General features: G+C 40.1%; 1 protein-coding gene across 1 annotated transcript in view; it reads right to left on the bottom strand.

Moving 5' to 3' along the window:
- Positions 1-21,119, bottom strand: part of LOC119733107 — a 201,807-nt gene that overhangs the window by 74,408 nt on the left and 106,280 nt on the right. The window contains 16 exon segments of the mRNA XM_038206687.1: positions 691-991; positions 2,398-2,616; positions 4,179-4,386; positions 6,128-6,282; positions 8,491-8,561; positions 10,395-10,557; positions 11,470-11,609; positions 12,509-12,598; positions 13,530-13,649; positions 14,307-14,467; positions 15,365-15,547; positions 17,107-17,146; positions 17,948-18,160; positions 19,071-19,187; positions 19,741-19,961; positions 20,901-21,105. Of these exon segments, the coding sequence (XP_038062615.1) occupies positions 691-991; positions 2,398-2,616; positions 4,179-4,386; positions 6,128-6,282; positions 8,491-8,561; positions 10,395-10,557; positions 11,470-11,609; positions 12,509-12,598; positions 13,530-13,649; positions 14,307-14,467; positions 15,365-15,547; positions 17,107-17,146; positions 17,948-18,160; positions 19,071-19,187; positions 19,741-19,961; positions 20,901-21,105 (2,607 nt within the window).

Here is a 21,119-nt window from a genome sequence, read left to right as displayed (position 1 = left end):
CTTTCAAATATTGCTCTTTGTATTTTATTCTCATTGGTATTCTACAGTATCTTCCAGTGTTGCAGTCGGGTGCTTTTTTCCGAGTACCAAGTACTGCCGAGTACTTAGGTTACCGAGTACGAGTACTTGTACCTCCGAGTACAAGTACGAGTACTTCCAAGTACGAGTACTTGTATTCCGAGTGCAAGTACAAATACGAGTACGAAGTACTTTTATTTCCGAATACGGCCATACGGCAAATGGTTCATTGTGCGTAATTGGCCCAGGCCCAGTCAGACCGATATACAGACCCACTCCAACTAGCTGTTTAATGTGTTTGTCCAGACGTGCCCATTTTTTTTTCAAGTACTGCTGTTTGAGTAAGAGTACTTTGATGATCGAGTACAATTTCGACATGTCGGGTAAGAGTACTTTGCTGCCCGAGTACAAGTACTATCATTTCCAGTACAAGTACTTTGACAATCGAGTACGAGTACTCAACAACAAAACATTACTTGAGTACGAGTACCGAGTACGAGTACTACAACACTGGTTTCTTCTAACTTTCAAGGAATAACCACAGCACAATTGACTTCTCCCCACATTTCAATACCATAGCACAAAACCTATTTCAAAGGAGTTGGTAAGCATCATCAATTTATATCCCCTGCATGTGGAAGGAGAGAATTAAATCTTGTAGATTCTGCTCACTTGAATATCCAAGGTGCTCCCTCTCAGTGATATCAATGGTATTCCATGGTACAATCTGATCGCCCCAGATTTCAGGGCCGAACCCAACCCCTTCCTTCTGCATCAAGATGACGGAATCATCATACACCACGGCCGATGCGCGGAGAATGTACGGGTGACTGGTGGAGGTGAAGTCTGGTGTGATGCGACCCGTCGGCAGGGTGATGTCAAAGGTCGGCAGGCTGCAGGTAGCTGTGGAAGTGCCTCCACCGTTGTTCGCGGCATAAACAGTGAAGTAAAGAGGATGTCCTCCTAGAAGAATCTATAGACAGAAACAAAAACATTCAAGAAAAACGTTCAAATTTCAAAACCCCAAAATGTACATGTTTAATTTGTGTTAGCAAACACTATCAACCATAAGGGAATACGGACTAAACAATTTACAATTTTTTGAGTAAATTTATACTATTTTTTATTTTTAATTAATTTTTCCTATAGTAAAGTACAGAGGGCAAATAGAAAATTGCCATAGGAAACATAACAGTGTCCACCAAAGATTTTATGGCACAGCTGTCATTTGTTATATTGATTTTCCACTGCTTCATTACACAAAGTTTCAAAGATACATGTAGCATCCATATCATTTCCCTTCAAATCGACGTAATACCACAAGCATGTCTCTCATTGAAGCCCATAATGGGCTTTCATTAATTTCCATTAATTAATTAACTGAAATGACTTAAATTAGAGGAATAGTCAATCCATGTACCGGGTACACACTGCAAAAACTGTAGTGTTAATTTAACACCATTCGGTATCTATATAGGACAACACCAGTAAAATTTAACACCAGATGGTCCTATATAGACACCAATGGTGTAAATTTAAATTTGCCAACACGGTTGGTACTACATGATATCAGTATGCACTTTCATGCATGTTCACCAGCCATATATACCACATGCACACACCAGTTACAGTCAGTAGAAAACACCCTGTGCTTTCATTATAAATACGAGCGATAAAAACTTGTAAAATAAACAACCGAAAAACATTTGTTTATTTCAGAATAGGAACCAAGTTTTTATTGTGTGAATTAAGTCGTTGAACCCTTTAATTTGGATCATGTCAGTGAAAATGTTGTCGTCATCATCTTTGGCCCAGTGTTTTAAACTGGTTACCGATTCTTCCATTTATCATTGCAGCCAATGCAGTTATGGCAGCAGCAACCAGTGATGATTTTGACGTTGAAGTGCTAGGTCTTCACATAGTTCTTAGGTAGTTCTTCACAATGCTCATAAACGTTTTTTGACATCCAAGTGTAGTTTAGAAGCATTTTGAGTAAGACAATTTGACAATATGAAATGCGTTTTCTAAAAGTTTGGTAATGTTTGGTATTATTGTACAAATCTGCATGGAAGCTATGGGGATGTTCGGTATAGCCAAATGTTCAGTATAGTAGCGTTCATTATAGCGACATTCTTCTAGATAATCATTTGTTCTTCAATATAACAGTCATCCAGAAAGTGTACTTGTTTATAATCCAGACTACAAAATTGAGCAGATGACAACTATTGAATGAAGTTCACAAATATCAAATGATCTCAAAACAACATATTCCTACACCTGTAACTATCCATACAAAATTCCCAGGCGTACGTCTCAGTCAATAAATCAAGATTTCAGACCTTGGGCACAAACTTTCCCTTGACCTAGGGTACTTCTTACTTGTGAAATGATAGCTGAGGGTCCACCAAACTCTGTCTTAGAGACCACATCACTTCCTCCAGGTGCTGTCCCAACCTGATAGAAGAACGTCACCAAGCTCTTGTCATCAGCTGCTACCATCTCCAGCTGGAAGGCTGGCTCTGTGTAGTCTAGTCCAGGAACCTGCTCAACACCACACAGATTGGTGCCTGCTGCACTCCTAGTGGATCCAGAGGCATCCTTCATGGGACAAAAATGTTATTAACAACTTTACCGAGTTTCTTAATAAAGAAGAATGAGTGTTGAGGCAATAAATTACATACAGCGACGTAAAGTGGACTCTGACATTTATGCCAGAAATTTGAGGTACCGGTATACAGGTATATATGTACATATAACAATCAACCTTATGCCTAACAGCCATCTTAGGGGGGCAATGCCTTTTTTTTGCTAGGATACACATGAGTGAATATTGTGTGCATTGACTGGTACTGAATTGAAATAGCAAAAGATGCCCTCTATGATGGCCGCTATGCATAAGGTCCATTGCAGGAGGCTTACATCCCTGTAAATACTTGGAAGTACTTTGAACTTTTTCTCTGAATAACTTTGAATGGAATTACTCATGCAAAGCTTCAAAAACATGATACGGGGACAAAGATGTTATTGTTTGAAGGCGAATCAGAGAAACCACGAACAGTTAGAATGTTTTGAGAGAGACACCGATGTTTCAAGAGAGACACCAATGTACATGTACAAACTGGAACAACTAAAGTATGGAAACAGTCTAGGAATGCCTGATGTTCCCATATACATGTAATAAGCTTGTACGTGCATGTGTATTTAACACATTAGTATACATTGTAATGGGATGAGCATATTCAATGATAAATTCATAAAACCATATAGTGCTTTAGGCATTTTCTGGCCACTACAGGGAGTAATAGATTTGGTGGTTTCTGGCAATACAGTGACTAAAGGGTTAAAGCCAGAGTCCATCATTTGCAGCTATCCAAAAAACGACTGATGTAATTAGTGTTGAAAAACATACTTGGTTGAAAGATACGTGTAGTAAGGAGACTAAACTCCCTGTGAAAGTGTTCTTTCTGGCAAGCTGTCATTTTGAAGAAATCAGCAAAAGAAGGGCTTTCCAACGGTGCTTCTTAAGACGCACTATAGGAAATTTAAATTAGTAGTTCGTTTTGTTTTTCGGCGAAGCGTGCGCAAGCGTTGACACGACGCACACGCGCGCGTGGTTGCTATAATTCGTCGGATCAGTAGGCGACATCGTGTAGCTGCAATCGGCTCAGTGAGAACGTGTATCGGATGCTGAATTCAGGCCCAATTCAAAACATGATTCAGCAACTTTTGATTTGAAATCGAGATCCTAGAATGCTGTTTTTCTCGGAATAAACAGCTGAAGCTGAGCTGAAACTTCGTAATGTTAGTTATGCAGTACCCTTCTTTAGATTTTGAGCACTTTTGTTGCCTCAAACGAACAAAATGCGCAAATTACAAATGATGGACTGTACCTTTAATAACAGCCTGTTCCAGGCAGGACATCACATGTCAAGCCACAAGTACGGACACAATTGAGAAGGGAATGCCTTTGGCAACAATCCACTTGAATAGGCTGTGATTTGACAATGATGGACTTCATTTATTTGTTATTGACATGTGAGTGACATGTGAGGAGTTGAGTACAACTCTGGATTTTTCTAAAGAGAACAGGAAGATCAAGGTTTTGAGTTGACCAAGAGGGATGACCAAAAAATAGCACAGATGTAATAATCATTGTTTACCACTGGTGTTGAGTATGCTTCAATCTCCGGAGGTGATGTATCAGGCTGCTTGGTGTGAATATCAAATATATTACTGTGTATAGTAGGAGCTGTGTAGCGCCATAGTTCCTTCTTGAACAGAATTTTTTTTCCGAAGAAGGGGATTTTCAACGTCACCAAAGCTTTCAGACGAATGATCAGAGGAATCATATCAATGTCCATCTTTAATCTGAAAATGTAAAGGAAGAGAAGTAGGAGAGGTAATTCTCAATATATGTTCCTGTCTTCTTTGTTTAATTTCTTTAATCAGTTCGCACCGGATGACGTGTATATCCGCAAAGGCTTTGCGGCACTCGGAATGGATGACGGATAAACATGCAGGGAGCGAGGCCAGAAAATATCTGTACAAAAGTGCATCAGCGATAATTATATCAATTTTGACAACTGTAATATGTTCGGTGAATCTAAAACTATTATTATTGCTACTACTTGAAGCATTCCCAAACCACAATGACCAAGTGTTCAGTGTATTACCCTTCAACCGTTTGAAGTTAATCATTGCAGATATGTGGATCGCATTTTCAATCTCAGCCAGAACCACATGATTTTACTGGGTTGTTTCATTCAAGTGTCCCCACCATCATGTGAATGTGCAGAACGAGGAGACAGGTTTCATGTTTTACACGATAAGAATATATTGAATTGAATTGAATTTGATATCTCTCAAAAATCTAAGAACTTCTGTGATTTGCGTTCCCTCTACAGGAGTTTTAAGGATTGCTTTTACTTTGTATTATTCCTATCACGGTTTGATAAGCAGGGATAGGTAAATTATCAATCATTCTAAAAGAAGAGCTAGTGTTATCCGTCACTGACTTCTGTCAAACTCCAAATCTGTCCCCTTTTTACCCCTGGCCTTCCGTCAAACCCCCTAAACAAACATTCATACAATATTGGATGGCTTTGAGGGGCTATAAGAATTTATCTTCAGGTAAACTTGAATCCTCGATCCTGATTGGTCGATCCATAGCAACAAGCCCTGCTACATATAACCATGTAGCACGGCCTCGGTCCATACCGCACTCCGCTACAATTCCGTACAACACGCACGTGCAATAGGATAACCGCTGAAAAGTTTGTGTACAGCGTGCGTGTTCCATCTTTACTGTGCGTCAAGTTTGCTTGAAGATAAATTCGTTATCACGCTTGCGTTCGTGGAACACGGAATAATGTAATGCATCTGTGTCCCACATACTACGAGGCCGAACACAGATGCACTTCATTATTCCGTGTTCCACTCACGCTCGCGGGATAACTTATGATATTGCACGAGCTATAACAATACTGCACAAGTCGAAGACGAGTGCAATATTGTTATAGCGGGATAACTTATGATATTGCACGAGCTATAACAATACTGCACAAGTCGAAGACGAGTGCAATATTGTTATAGCGAATGCAATATATTCTTGTATCCCCCGAAACAAAGCCATCCAATATTATTAGAATTATTTATATCAAGCTGACTAGCTTCATCTGCAAGAACTTCAGGACACTGCCTTTATTTCTCAAATTTTGTTCAACTATTGCGCCGCTCGAAGCTAGTTGTGGCTGCTGACAACTGTGCGCGTACACCTTGCTAGCGCTGTGTCCGCGTTCTACTCCCTGTTTACTGGTTGACTGTGACTTTCTACGCTCTAGATTGTGCGGGAACCAGCAAAAATGCCCGGATGACTCCGATATCAATAACATTGCAGTCTCCGGGTACTTTATTGACAAAATATGGCAGTCATTCAGGTACTTTTTAACGGAAGCATACAATACCCTGATTTATTTTTACCACTGGAAGCCTGATATAAATAATAATATATATTATCCTGGGGTCCGACAGGCGTGTTAGAATAATTTATCTGAATTTCCCATGGCTTATATTAAAGGATACTTAAATTGCTCATTCCCACCTCACTTACCCAACATCCAGTGGGAACTTGGAGAAGAGAATCTCAGCCACAGTCGGGAAGCTAGTGTGTAGAACATCAGCAGTCAGTTGCAGCTCACCATACAGGATGAAGCCAATAGAAACAGCACCCTTTACATATGCACCCACCATAGGTGTTATGCCACCCTAAAAAGACATCAAACACTTCAAATTAACTCCTTTGTGTCAAAGTAAAACTGTTCCTGAACATCATTGAAGCAATTAGACAGAACTTGTTAAAATGGCACTATGTCCTGAAATCCCAAAAAAAGTTATGTTTTGGATTGTTTACAAGGCCTATTTCAAACATCTGGTTGAAAGGAAACCAACCTAATGTCTTACCGTTCCCGAGAAAAGACGAAAAAAAACCCGCTTGTTTACATCGGACATGACAGAGTACGAATACGTTTTTCGTGTCGTTCTCATGTACGCTATACACGTTGTGTGTCTCGGGAACAGCACGCAGTGACCAATCACCAATGCAAAAAATTTTGGTTTTTTCAACGTCCGCAAAAGGCGAACACTTTACGCGTACGAATGAAATCACAACTAGCATCCAAACAGCTCGAATTTATGGGGTTGCAAAAGTGGACCCCGAAATTCGTTCTCGCACGCATAATACAGGAATAACACAAAACGCCCAGTTTTGAAAGGATAGTTGTGTAGATGTTTATATCCTACTTTTAAAAGTTATTTCCGATTATCATCATCTCGTTCAAAGCGCGTTTTGTGGCCCAATTGGGCTGTTCCATGACATAGTGTCCCTTTAATATACTCAGCATGCTAGCACACGCTACACTGACCACAGTTTTGGGTCAGTAACAATACAAAGGCAGGGTTTGACTTTAGCGGTAGCCTGCTAGCCAAATGCTAATTGGAATGTGTTCAACTTTTGCTAATAACATGTAACGCTTACCATGAAGACACATTTCATGTTCATGTTTGCATTTATGCCAAGTATGAGCCACCCCTCAACTTCTGTGGTAACATAGGACAGGAAACAAATGACCGTACACCAAAGTTCATGCTTGGCAGTGTAAGGGTCAGTTTGAAAATTATCAAGCTATTTTTGCCTAAAATTTAGGGGCATAAAGGACAAGATGGGTCTCTAACCGCGCGTCTCGCCTGCTTGCGTGATTATCTTTAAAGAGTGACCTCTGACTTTAGTGTCCTCAGATGACCTTTGACCTTGGTATGTGACCTTTTGACATCATTATCATATGAAGGTTGCCATGTTGCATCTATGACTCAAGTTTAGTTCCAGTTGGAATGTAACTTTTCAAATGAGACAATTTTACATTTTTAGCCCGTTTTACAACTTGACCTCAGAAGACCTTTGACCTTGGTATGTGACCTTTGACATCAGTATCATATGAAGGTTGCCATCTTGCATCTACGACCAAAATTTGGTTCCAATTGGACGTCAACTTTTCGAATGAGACCAATTTTTCGAAACGTTTACCAAAATACCACGTACGCACATACAGGGTGAGTAAAAAACAGCGGAACCCAAACCCCAAACAATATATTTCATATTTAAAAAAAAAAGAAGCACCAAAAATAATAATGACTGGAGAGCCAATTTCAAAAGCTACTTTTAAATGAAAAAATTACTGAAATTGCTTACTCCATTCAAAGAATATCACCATTTAAACCCAACGACCCTAAAACCTGTCTCGTCCAAAAAAAGCAATTTATTGTGTGTTTTGACTGTTTGGAACAACAAAGAAAATGACACAGAATACTTGTTTCAAAAACTGTCACAAACTGTAGTACACAATATCTTGATTAACAACCCTGGTTAGGCAAACAATGTATAAAATCTACTTTTTGAAAAGACGGGCCTTCAAAAGGACTTTGTTGCATATTCTTAACGTTTAAACTAAGATTTCATCGCTGGTGATGTTTGAAGACAATTGTGACGACGATTGTTGAAATCGCATTTTTGGACGAGACAGGTTTTGGGGTCATTGGGTTTAAATGGTGATATTCTTTGAACGGATTGACCAATTTCAGTAATTTTTCCATCTAAAAGTAGCTTATGAAATTGGCTTTCCAAATATATTGTTTGGGGTTTGGGTTCCGCTTTTTTTTACTCACCCTGTACATGTGGACGGACATACATAGTGATTGCATGGTCTCTTTCCTGAACTTCGTTCAGGCGAGACAAAAAGTACATACATGGTGCCAATATGTTATTTACTATTTCAAAAGAAGCCTCAAGTTGCAGGAAGATGTTCATCCCTGATTGATATGAAATATTTTATTGATCTTTACAAGTGTAATTTGGATCTAATGACAAGACCTTTGCAATAATGGACTGGGAATGAAATAGTCTCAATTCTCTAATACTACCTGTGCTTTCATGGACACGAGGCCAACAGATACTGGTATCTCCATGTCAAAGAATCCTCCTGCTTCAATGGCTGAAACAAGAAAAAACATCAATAGTGTGAGACAATTGTTAGCACTTCTACCATTAAATTCTATATGAATTTCATTCTTAACATTTGTAAAAAGGCCCTTTTCCATGTTGATGCCATGTTGTAGAGTCAGTGTGTGTCAGCATATGCAGCACCACTCGGGGATCAATGATTGTCAAACAGAAAGATTGATACAAATACCGTATTAACCAGACTAGGGTCGCCATGGGCCAAAATCTGTATCAGGTCTAGAAGCTGAGGTTCGTCTTACTTTCTGGTGTCAACTTGCAATAAGGTCAACTCTACTAATTTGATAGTGCTGACTCTGAATCTGGTTGTTCACATTGGCCCAGATTGCGCATTAACCTTATGACAAAATGTTTCTCTTATTATTTTGCCAATTTTTGGTCGAAAATAGCATCTTTTGCCATAACTTTTATGTTTTATGTTCAAATGCTTTCAAACATGACACAGATAAATAGAAAGTCAGCATGAATAATATAAATTTTTTTGAATCAATCCCTTCAAACATGAGCATGTTGAGATTTTGACGTGGCGTTATTTAGTAAGGACTTATATTAAATGTACGTACCTCTGTCGTCCCTTTTACAACACAAATCAATCACTAGTCAATTCAGTTTCAAGTTAATAAGTAACACACAGTTTTTTTTCCCTCCATTTCCTCACCCAGAATACATATTTTTTGGGTGTAAAACGGGCTTTCAGAATCCATATAGAAAAGACATCGCGCAGTCTTGGAAAAAAATGTCTGTACGTGACATGACATGCGGAAGATAACGTGCGAGCGCGTGGTCTTCGAAATATGTGCACAGTACGCTTTGAATAGCTGGTCAGCTTCGCAATTTTCGTATTCCCCACGGCCAGGAATTAGTGGAGGAACACGCACGCGCCCATGGAGGCAAGGCTGGTACACAATGGCACTGATGCATCGCGATCGCCGTCATGTGGTATGTGCAAACAATATGGCATGCACAGTTTTAAATGAACATGTTCAAAACAGCTTTATAAAGTGGAAATGAAGTTGCCACTAAACAGTTAAAACGAGATCGAACGTTACAGGCTTTGGCCCACGGCTTAATGAGGAATGATGGGGAGCAATCTGTTACACTGTTAAAATCAAACTGTTTAAAATTCAAACCTAAATTTCTATATGTCATCCTATGGGCTCCGTGCGCTAGCAAAAGAGGGCGCTTTCTACCCCTTTTGAGAGCTCCGCGGACAGGACACATAACGTGCGAGTACTGTACTGTAATGGTTCGCACGCGAAGTATGCACGACTTCCTGAATGTGCAAAAGCTATTAGCCACCTCCTCTTCAAGTGAGCGTCAGGCGACGGCGGCACGCGAATACCTTCGAAATTCAACTTGCGATGGTCTCCGAGACTAATCCCTGCCTCCAATAACTTTAGATACAATCGAAATACGCAGTGGATGGATCGGGAACCAGTCTAGGTCACCCCCAACTCTCCTTTTTCTGGCCGTTGATGGGGTACTTGTGCACAGAGCCCATAAATCCAAAAATGAATTGTTCACAAACTTTCGTACATTGAAAAAAAAACCTTTTCATTTTACCGACGCGCATGGCTACGGCGACGCAGGCGCATACCAGAAACCGGAGACTTTTTTTTTTTGCCTAATAATGAAATTTTTTTAAGATTCTTTTGAACTTGAGCTAGTTGGATAAGGACCTACAACTAGGTGACTTGGCTAGTCCAATCATTGTTGACTTGCTAGGTTTGGATCAAAATTCAAAGTCAAAGTAATTAGTCAATCTTTGCTTAATCACGTCTCAAACATGCTCTATGATGGTACTTACTAAATTTTAAGTAGATAAATCCACCGATTGGTATGCCCCAGCTAGCTTGCAAAAACTTAGCATGTCTTCTTGGGAAAGGAATGGTCCCACTCAGAACGACATCAAATTGCTGAAAGTTGTCATCTGCCTTGCCATTGATGATGACATCGATGAACTCCTCAATCTTCCAATGAAATGAAAAATAGGATTGCAAAATAAGGGTTTCAATTTGCTGGACCTAGCAAAGAATCAAAGCTCACAACGGCAACAAGTTATAGGCAAACTGGAAGGAATTTTGGCTTTTGTGTAGTTGTGCAACCTATGACTTAAGATTCTGTGCTTTACGAGTTAGCACAGAACTTTCAATGCTAAGCAAAAGTAAACCAACGAAGGTTTTTTTTATATGAACGTTTTATCCAATAATGAGTCATGCAGTTTAAAGAAACTAAACAAAGAGACATGAACTTTAACCCTTACTCCCTAGTGTCTTTTACTAAGGACTGGACCAAATCCGCCAAAAGCCATCACTGACCCTGCTTCACATAATGCATTAGGACCAAATCCGCTGAAATCCACAAGCCCACCACTACTTGGTACGCATGGATCGCCTACCAATATCCCCCAAAATGGGGAATTGTTTTTGATGAATTTGGGAAGATTAGGGGCAATTCCACGGTTAGTCATGTTACATTTTCGTAACGTGAGTAACCAATTTTGTGCGTCTTGTTTATCATACATACATGTAACACATTTTTCTGGATGTCATCTTTGGTGCTTAGGTAGGTCTAGGTCTACTCTATCTACCATGGGGATAACAGTTATTAAACCTTTTCAGTAAGGTAATTACAGCCCAAGGAAACTCACTTACATTTTCGTAACGTGAGTAACCAATTTTGTGCGTCTTGTTTATCATACATAACACATTTTTCTGGATGTCATCTTTGGTGCTTAGGTAGGTCTAGGTCTACTCTATCTACCATGGGGATAACAGTTATTAAACCTTTTCAGTAAGGTAATTACAGCCCAAGGAAACTCAGAAGTACATCAAAAATGTAACGTGAGTAACCGTGGAATTGCCCTTATGGTTTTAACTTACAAAGGTCCTAAAGAGAGCACGTAGGTCCTTCATCAACTGAACCACAGTGAATGGGTCGATATTCTGAAGATCCAGCATGGCTTCCAACTCCCCTATGGTCATGTTGGCAATACGTCGGCCAAGAGCATCCAAACCTTTCTCTGTTTGAGGTCAGGGGGTCAACAAAATTAATCCAAATTATGTAGCATAGGCGGAAGTGTCTACTAGTAAGGATGTGAAAAAAAAACTCCCAATAATCTACATCCCTTAAAGCTTTATTACATACTATCACAAGACATTTCAATGTATAACCTGCACTCCAATACTGCAATAACTTTAAATTAATATACTCTTGTGATAAAAACTCTATAATGATTGCCCCCCACTGGTTTTGATGCGTAATGGCTGACCATCCAATTGGAACCTCTCTTAAATGTTCTGAGTAAAAATTCATAACTTATAATCAGTACGTCAATATTTCAAAGGAAACATGGTAAAAACCTGTGAAATTTCAATCTGTACTTTAATAGTTATTATTTTTTCTAATACTAATCAATCTGAACAGCAGGGATGTATCAATGTGATGTATGGCATTATCATCATCATCAGTCTCCAAATCCAACTATGGGACATTGAGCCACCCACGCCAACCGATCAGTCGAGATGAGCCACAGGGCAGGGGCTGACAGAGCATGGTCAGCCTCAAGTTGTCGCACCAAGGTATTTCGGGGTCGGCCGCGTGGTCGTGACCAACCAGGATCAAGCTTGACTCCTGTAGATGCATCAATGAACAGCTTGAGGGCGGCGTGTGCTGGGGTGTTGATAGGGAGTCGACCAATGTAACCAAAGATGGAGTTGCCATGATGATATGATGGAGCGATGATATGTATGGCATTATGGGACAAACTATAGCCCTTTAAATGCATTTACAAGAAAATGTTTTGGCAACAAGCTTAAGTCTCTGGAAGGTTTCTTGCAGAGGGAAATCTCACTTTGGTAAACTAGAAATGCATGTTACTTTTTTGGGGTAATCTAGCTCCTATAATTGAAAAGTACATACGTGTTAATCCTCCACCAATAATGACATCGCCCTGCCATGTGCCCGAGTCAGCGCCAGGACTGAGACTAAGGTCAAACAAGCTAGCTCCCCCTGAAACAAAACAAGCAAACCACTTGGACTGTATATCATTAAACGTGCTGCCATGAGTGGAATTGAACCTGTAACCTTCCAAGCGGATGTCATACATCTTAATAGGATTTACCAAACTTCGGGTTCATTGCCTGCTTCAGCTTCATCTCAGTTTGGAGAATCATTTTAAAGCTCTTCATGTCTAAACCAAATGGAAATGGTCTTAATTGTGGGATCATAGGACTTGATGTTCCTTCGGCACAACATAGATGTTGAGCTGAATCTCCAAAGTCTGGGGTCTAAAATCTCCTGAAGCAAAACAGGAGACAAATCCCGGGGTTAACAGATGATCCCCATAAAATATGGGAGTAAATGTATGCTTTGGAGGTTTTAAACACTATGTTTAAGACCGGTTGGAGTCTGGATGCTGATAATTACCCAAGCATCCAGACTCCAACCAGTCTTTAACAGATTGTTTAATACCGACCAAGCATATATATATCCCATTCATATACACAATTTATAAAATTTCAACGATTTCGATCAACAAATTACCCCTCTTGCTATACAATGGTAAGGCCCTCTGGTAAACAACTCCTTATAGGGAGATTGACGCGCGCGTTGCGCTTACTGCGTGATGTGGCACACAACGCAGATGTACGAGTGTAGTGTGAATTTAGGGCTATGAAATACTGACTCACTGGTAGTACCGCGCATGCCTATGTGAGGATTGTGAGCGTTCAACCAATAAAACGGTGCTGGCACCGGATTTCATAGAGTCAAAATTTCTTGTGACACTGGAACAGTGTTTAAAACCAGCCAGCCATGTCTTTATCAACCGTTTAAAACCGACCATGTGACGAGCTCTTGACCAATTGGAATGGGTACACTGTCTTAGGTATTTATGAATACATGTTTACCACTCACTACTCCATTCATCTTTTAGTATTACCTGCAGTCACTGAGAGTGACAGGTCCCTTCTCCTTCTCCTGGTGACTGGAGTTTCATCTTCATCACCAAAGATGAGAAGACCCATGGAGCGTCGGCTTGCTGTACCTGATTCAGCAATCCCTGTAACAATGGCAAAGCTCGACTGAAATACCCATACATACCTCAGACAGTTGGACCATCAGCTTAATCATCAGTAATACAACCTCAAATTTATAACTGCTTCATCGCACTTTTATTCCCCATGGACTCCGTACATAGAAAGATGTTGGACGATTACGGGGAGGGACTTGAGAACATTGCTGCCATACTCCTCATGCTCACAAAAGTAGACACAGGTTTGAGTATACTCGGAATAAAATTAATCAATCTTCCTTCGCATCGTACTCGGAAACCAGTACGTACACATACTGTGTCTCACCCAAGGAGCTCTCAAGATTGTTCCAAAAGCGCCGCCTACTGTCCATACATGGAGTCTATTGAAACAAATATGTTTTTCCCAGAGCTACAGCTTTCCATATAATTTTATGTCTCATATTCATACCCCTAGCGGCAAGACTCAACAAATACAATCAGGTTCTCACTTTTGCTCTCTGTCTCATAAAGACTATTTGAGAAGATGCCCAACTTGCAGCAGTACTGGTGATGGGCAAATCCTTCAACTAAAATAAGTTAGGTTCCTCTTTAGGACCCCTCTGAGCTCAACACTTGGTTATTAAAACTAACGTTTGTAGCTTTATCTTAAATTCATTTCAGACTAATAAGAAGAATGAAACTCACTGGGCTTGACAACTTTCTCCGGCTGCAGTTTAGTCATGGCGTTATCCTCCGCTGAATACGAAGTGGAGCCTCCACTGAGAATGGTCTTAAAGTAGGCCCTGGCCTTGTCTATAGGATTAGCTGTCAGGTCTTCGGTGCTGTCCAGTTCCTCAGCAGTATCACTAGCATTACATGGAGTACACCAAAGAAATTTGTGACAAGAATACATCCAAATCAGGCCAAGGGTTTGAGATGTGATGGTGAAAGGCTTTCAAGTAGAAGTAGGTAAAGAACCTACAAAGCTGAAACTACCTTATCAAAAATTGCCTAAAACTTCCCTGAAATGACATCCTTTAGCTTGTGAATGACTGTTATTCTTGAGTTTGTTACATTATCAAGGACCTTTCTTGAAATTCTTAATTTTTAATACAACAATGTATTTTGAAGTGATTGACTCCTTTAAAAGGTGGAGTAGATCATTTGCAGCTACTTGTATTCATAAACTTACCAAATTATTGTTGAAAAGTTTACTTGGTTTAAAGATAGTAATGGCACTAAACTCCCTGTGAATTTATTCCTTCTGGCATGCTGTCATTTTGAAGAAAACAATAAAAGAAGGTTCTTTCCAAAGATGCGTCTAGTGACACATTGTTGGAAATTTCCATTAGCACTTGGTTTTGTATTTGGGCGAATCCATGGATGGGTGCTCGCTAGTGTTGACACGACGCGTGCATGCGATTGCTATTATATGTCGGCTTAGTGCGTATCATCGCGAAGTTGCAATCGGCTGCATGAAAACGTGTCTCAAAAAATGACTTGCCAACTTTTGAAATGAAATTGACATCCTGGAATATTGTTTTCTCAGAATAAACAGCATTCATCAGTTGTTAAGCACCCTTCTTTAGATTTTGAGCACTGTTGTTGCTTCTAACGAAAAAAAAAAGGACAAATGACAAATGGTCTACTCTACCTTTAACCTTACACATACACGTACTCTCATGGGATGTGTCATTTTGACTAACACTTTTGAAATGAAAGAGCTTAGTCTGGATTAAACATTGGGTTTTAAGTCCACTCACAGGTCATCTAGACTTCTTCTCTTCCTCCTTGTGCTGCTGCCTCCTCCTTGATCATCACAATAAGATCCTGAGAACATCGCATCTCTGAGAATGACCATGGGTTCATCACATGCACCCTGCCAGCACAAGCTGATGTCTAGATCCACGTCATAGATAGTATTATGGGGCCGCTCTACATCATACCTACATGCATACAGACAATTGTAGAGGAATGTTCAAGTTAAATGTAGCATAGAAACAAAGGACCTAGGTGTTCTTACTGTTGTGAAAAAAGACACACCCCAAAAGGTCCGTAATGTCATACAAACGCTTAGCATAAGGAGCCTCAGATTAGCTGCTAATTTGAAATGCATGTATTGCTGAGATCACAACAGTTGAGTATTGCATTGTTAAGGATTCTTTGTTTTTGCATATGCTGTTGTCATGCATATATACATTACGTACTGTCAGCAATGAAGTCTGTCACTCATGCAGCAGGTGTGAGAAAGTTTTTTATTTTGAAGCGAACTAGAATCCTGGATCCTGATTGGTCGATCCATGGCAAGAGTAGTGTGATATTATCCTCATACCATGGTAAATATAGCACTCTGTGTATCGCACTACTCCAAGATGCACATGTACATGTATGGCTTTACGATAGAGAACAGACACACAGAGGAGAACAAAAGATCCTTTTAGTCCTCGGGCGTTGGGTCTTTTATTGAAAATGGTCCTCGATCATATGGTTATGTGCTTGGTCTAAGGGAGAGTATTATATGTGACCGGCTTCACAAAAAAAGGGTATTAAGTCACGCTGAGCATTATTGGGTAATGGCCTGCTCAACACTGAGAGGGTAACAATTTTGTCAAATGTGGTTTTCATTTTGCGCCATAAATGACATCTTAAAGACCTACAGAGTCAGGTTTCATTCTCAGAAATGTTGATTTTGATGAACAAAGTGGAAAAACAACCATTTTTGTGTGCATCGTTCTGTTGTTCTACAACAAAGCCAGCTATTTCAAAGCCTGTTTTCTCAGTTGTGTAATTTGAACTCTAAGGAAGTAATTAATATGCAAATGTGTCATATCTCCAGGATGGGAGGGGTATGGAGCTCTGTTATATACGAAATGAAAGCTACATTGTGGGTTTTCCAACCATGTATATAACTCAATATAACCTTTTTGCGACAAAATAATCTTTTTTGTGGAGCTGGTCACATATTACAGGGACAAAGGGAAACACAAAGCATTGTCCTAGGGCATATAGAAATTCACGACTGTGTGTTTGCATGTGTGTAATTGGATAACCACTGAAAAGTGATCACAGCATGCAGGTTGCATCTCTACTGTGTATCATGTTTGCTTCGAGATATATTTGTTATCCCACTCGGCCTTAGGCTTGTGGGCCACAGACGTATTACATTATTCTGTGTCCCACTTGCGCTCGTGTGATAACAATAATCAATCTTTACACTCTAACACTACATCACAAATCAAGTTTGTACAAAGAGCACAGGTGAGTAAAACCTAGCTTTTGAGCAGCTGCTGCAGAGACACATCTGTTGAATCTGAATGTAATCTGTTACCACACAGACCAACTCCCATTTTCAAGCTTGTGATTCCCTTAAAAAAGGCTAATCTTATCTCAAGCATTTTGACACTCAGGTCTGCCCTGAATGTTGCAACTGTGTACAGACAACTACCCATCTTCATTGCACGTATACCTGCCCTCTTTTACAAAACCTAGGGATGATCAACCTTACCTGATCTTCAGAACTCCCAGGGTTTTCTCAAAGGAATGAGCTGGGGAAATAAGAAACAAAATAACCATAAAGTTAATCATTACACTCTAGCAGGGATCTCAAACCAATATTCAAGTTCCAGCTGAAAGAATCTCTTTGGAAAAAGTTCACTTTGAACAGAAACAACATTGGGAACAGTTGCATATATCCTGAAATAATAACAGTCTCAGAGTGAATGCATGCTGGTGGAAAGTGTTCCACTGTAAAGTAGACAGGAGAAAACAAAGGGAAAGTTTCATAGCAAATCAGTGAGTGGTCCTCATCATATATATCACAGGGTTCGACTTTAGCGGTAGCCCGCTAGCCAAATGCTAGTCAAAACAGCGGCAGGCTAGTCAAACTATTCCCTTCAGTTGCGAGTCAACAATTACTGGGCTACAGCAGAAAGGCCAGGAGGAAAAATACATCCTTAAATTCAGAAAGCAAACCTATATCAATTTGTGCCTAATTGTATAACTGTTTAGGGTTAAATTATTAGATCTGTTTATTTAAAACACTGACAAGATTTCCTCAGGATACACGTTTTTACATGTGTGCACATCGTTGTTTATGAGACACTCAATAAAAGAAAAACATGCGGGCTAGGGAAAATGCCCGCGGGCTAGTTAAGAGTCTATTTCAGTAGCCCGGCTGGCTAGTGAAAAAAAAAAATTAAGGTTGAACCCTGATATCACTGTCTCAATTAATAACTAATCTGTGGGACGCTAAACTATTTTGAAAATTTTTAGTTACACTCATTAAAAATGTTCATGAAAAAAGTGTCTCTTTGGAAGCAAAAAGGTAGACAATGGAATGTTCTTACTCTGCAGTAGTTGTATGCCAATCGTCTCAACGTGACTCCATTTCTCAAATCCAAATGAGAAAGTGCGAGCACACGGATCCAGCTTGACCCAGACAGAAAATGACCTCTGAACTATGCCCAGGTCAAAGTTCAAGCAACAACCAACCCCAAGGCATGACTGATCCAGGAAACAGAATGGTGCGACAGCTGATGGTACAGCAAGTGAACTGCAGCCTGTTTAAAAACAAAAAAAGGTGTCACTAATTATGCTGTATGACAGAATTTATGGTTAAAATAATCAAAACTCTGCCATTGTATTTCTGACTCAAACTAAACATTTGGATCAGTATTGGGTTCTGCCTTTCACCGATTATAAACACTGTATACTCAGTGTGTCACCTCCTGAGTAAAAGTTGGAACCAAATCACTCAAACCCACAACCTCCTGCTTTCTAGTGCAGACGTCTTACCACCTAAACCCCTAAACCAATATAATATACATATATTGAGTGGATCAGCGTGGAATGGGAGGAATATTATCGCAAGGTAAAATCTGGACTTTTCCATTTCGCGAGGCGAAGCTGAGTGAACTGGAAAAGTCCAGGTTTTACCGAGCAATAATATTCCTCTCATTTCACAATTGAAAGCCACTCAATATTTGTTTTATATAACTGACATATAGATCTTTGTCATTTGATATATTTGAACTTTTATTTTGATACAAAATTGGTGAAAAATGTATTGCTCTCTTCCAAACCACCCCTTCACGAAAATGTTTGAACCCAACGCTGTAGCGGCTCTTTGGAACAATATGCGCTACGTCCAACACTGAACGCGCAAACCAGCATGCATTTGCACACAAATACCGCGTCATGGAACAAGACTGATCCTAACTGTTGAATAGTATTTCCCATTCCCCATGGGTGGATAGTACTTTTTGAGCCCCGATGTGAATGGCAGTAATAACGAATGACACATGATGTGAGTTCTACCAATCAAATGACAAGGAACCAGAGGAACCATCCAGAGGAACCGTCAGCCTACAATCATTCCAACTTGATGTAAAATGGAGAAACTGGGAACTTGGAGCTTAACCCCTACAGTTCAGACAGCACAAAGCTTTGGTCTGATGTCCATAAACTTGCCTGTGGTTGCTGGTGTGATTTGCTCTGGTGGACCACTGCATGGTTGAGGTAGGAGAACATCAGCACTGACACTCAGACGGTTCACCACAAGACCACTAGCATAATCTCCAATATCACCTACTCAGAAATAGTGATAAAATTCTGTGTTAGATTGCGTAAACATCACAAGCATTTTCTATGGTCACAAAATCAAGTTTGATTTGCTAGACAGAGGCAAATTCAGGGTGGTCAAGGGGGTACTGAAATCTTTTCTGTTCACAATTCTTTGACCAAAACAGTTTAAAGTTGCTTTCCACACAACCGATGTGCAGTTCCCTCATGCATCCAACTATCAGGCCATTTTAATCACCTCCAAAACTAATTTACCCCACCAGGGCAGAAGCATTAATCCATGCCAGCTGGATTGTAACATCCTCGCACATTCAAAACGGCAGGGGACAGGGCCTTCTCGATCAGTGACACTGAGAAGGCTCTGTCCCTGAGTGTCTGGTCCTCAATGCTGGAATTCCTTATCACACAACATCTGTAACATCAGCTTTTTTGACAACTTTAAGGGTAGAGTGAAAACTAATCTGTTCTCTCCACGTTATCTGTACCTTTATGTTCTGGAGCTGTCCTTAGTCGCGCATTGTAACTTACGAAAATGTGCGCTATAATTATTAAGACTTACCCAAGTCTTGAGCCCACTCCAAAGTTCCGTTTGGGTTACAGAATGGTATCGGTGCAGTGAAGTCCTGAAGGATGACAATGTCAGGAGCACAGCCTCCAGCGATGCAGAGTTGCAGGGAGAGGGAGAGGAGCAAGTTACGGTTGTCTGTGGTCTTGTCGACGGTGAAGGTGAGCAAGACGGCATCACTCAGTCTTTCCCTTGTCACTTTACCCCACTTGTAACTGCAGACATTTCAGATCAACCCAGTAATGTATTTATCAAAAAAATTGAGTATTTGAAAAGTAAACTTCCTTAGAGCAGGGCCCAATTTCACAAAATGCTACGACGTTGCGACATGTCAACTCGTAAAAGTTGTACGATCCATTTCACGAAACTTGCGAAGTGTTGAATGCGTTGTAAATTCCTTGACAATGGCTTAAAACACATCGCAAGTTACGACAAGTCTAGTGGGCATCGTAAAATAAGGAGAGTAATTTTCTTGGCCAGGTTTATGCCATAAACATTACATAGACAAGATTATCATACCGAGACAATGTGTGTAATGTTGTAAATAGAAAATTCATTGAATAATTATGAATTAGACTGAAAAATTGCATTTGAAATTTCAAAGTAGCCATTCAGTCCACTGAGAGCTTGTTTTCCTTTAAAACTGGATAACACTTCTGCCATTTTGTTTTACATTCGAAAAGCTTTTTCGAGAGGAGATCTGAAGACTCTTTGATGGCTATTTACTGTACCCTGAAAAAATACATAAAACAGTTACCGAGTTGTACTATAAATTTATACACCTACGATGCGTCACAGCTGCGACGCATTGTAGGGATAAGATAATAATAATAATAACACATTCTTATATAGCGCATTTCAGGACCGCTGGAGCTCGCAATGCCCTTTACAATTCACAAACAATTGAAAATATAACTAAGGAAAACAACTTTCAAATAAATGTGTCTTGAGGCTGGTCTTAAACAATTCCAGGTCACTTATAGATCACAGTGACAGTGGGAGAGAATTCCAAAGTCTAGATGCGTCGCAGCGCTGCGATGCATGTAAGTTACGATGGGTTTCATGGAATCGGGTGCAGGTTTCAATATTGACTTTCAACAGAGTGTAATTTTATCTTGGATTGCACTGAATATTCCACAAAATAAACTACATACCTTAAAAGGGTGACATTGTAACTCCAGTTCTCAAATCCAACGCTCAGTTTGAAATCACAGGGGTCTACAATCAGCGAGGCCCTCAGGGTACGACTGATGATGCCGAGGTCTACTGCTAGACAACACTCCACCCCTAGGCAGGATTCTGAATAGTGACATACACCTCCTGACGGAAGTGTGGGCAGAGAGGGGAGGTGTGGACACACTACAGGAAACAAG

This window comes from Patiria miniata, unplaced genomic scaffold, assembly GCF_015706575.1.
Source record: "Patiria miniata isolate m_02_andy unplaced genomic scaffold, ASM1570657v1 HiC_scaffold_1, whole genome shotgun sequence".
NCBI lineage: Eukaryota > Metazoa > Echinodermata > Asteroidea > Valvatida > Asterinidae > Patiria > Patiria miniata.
This window is presented reverse-complemented; position numbering and strand designations above follow the sequence as displayed.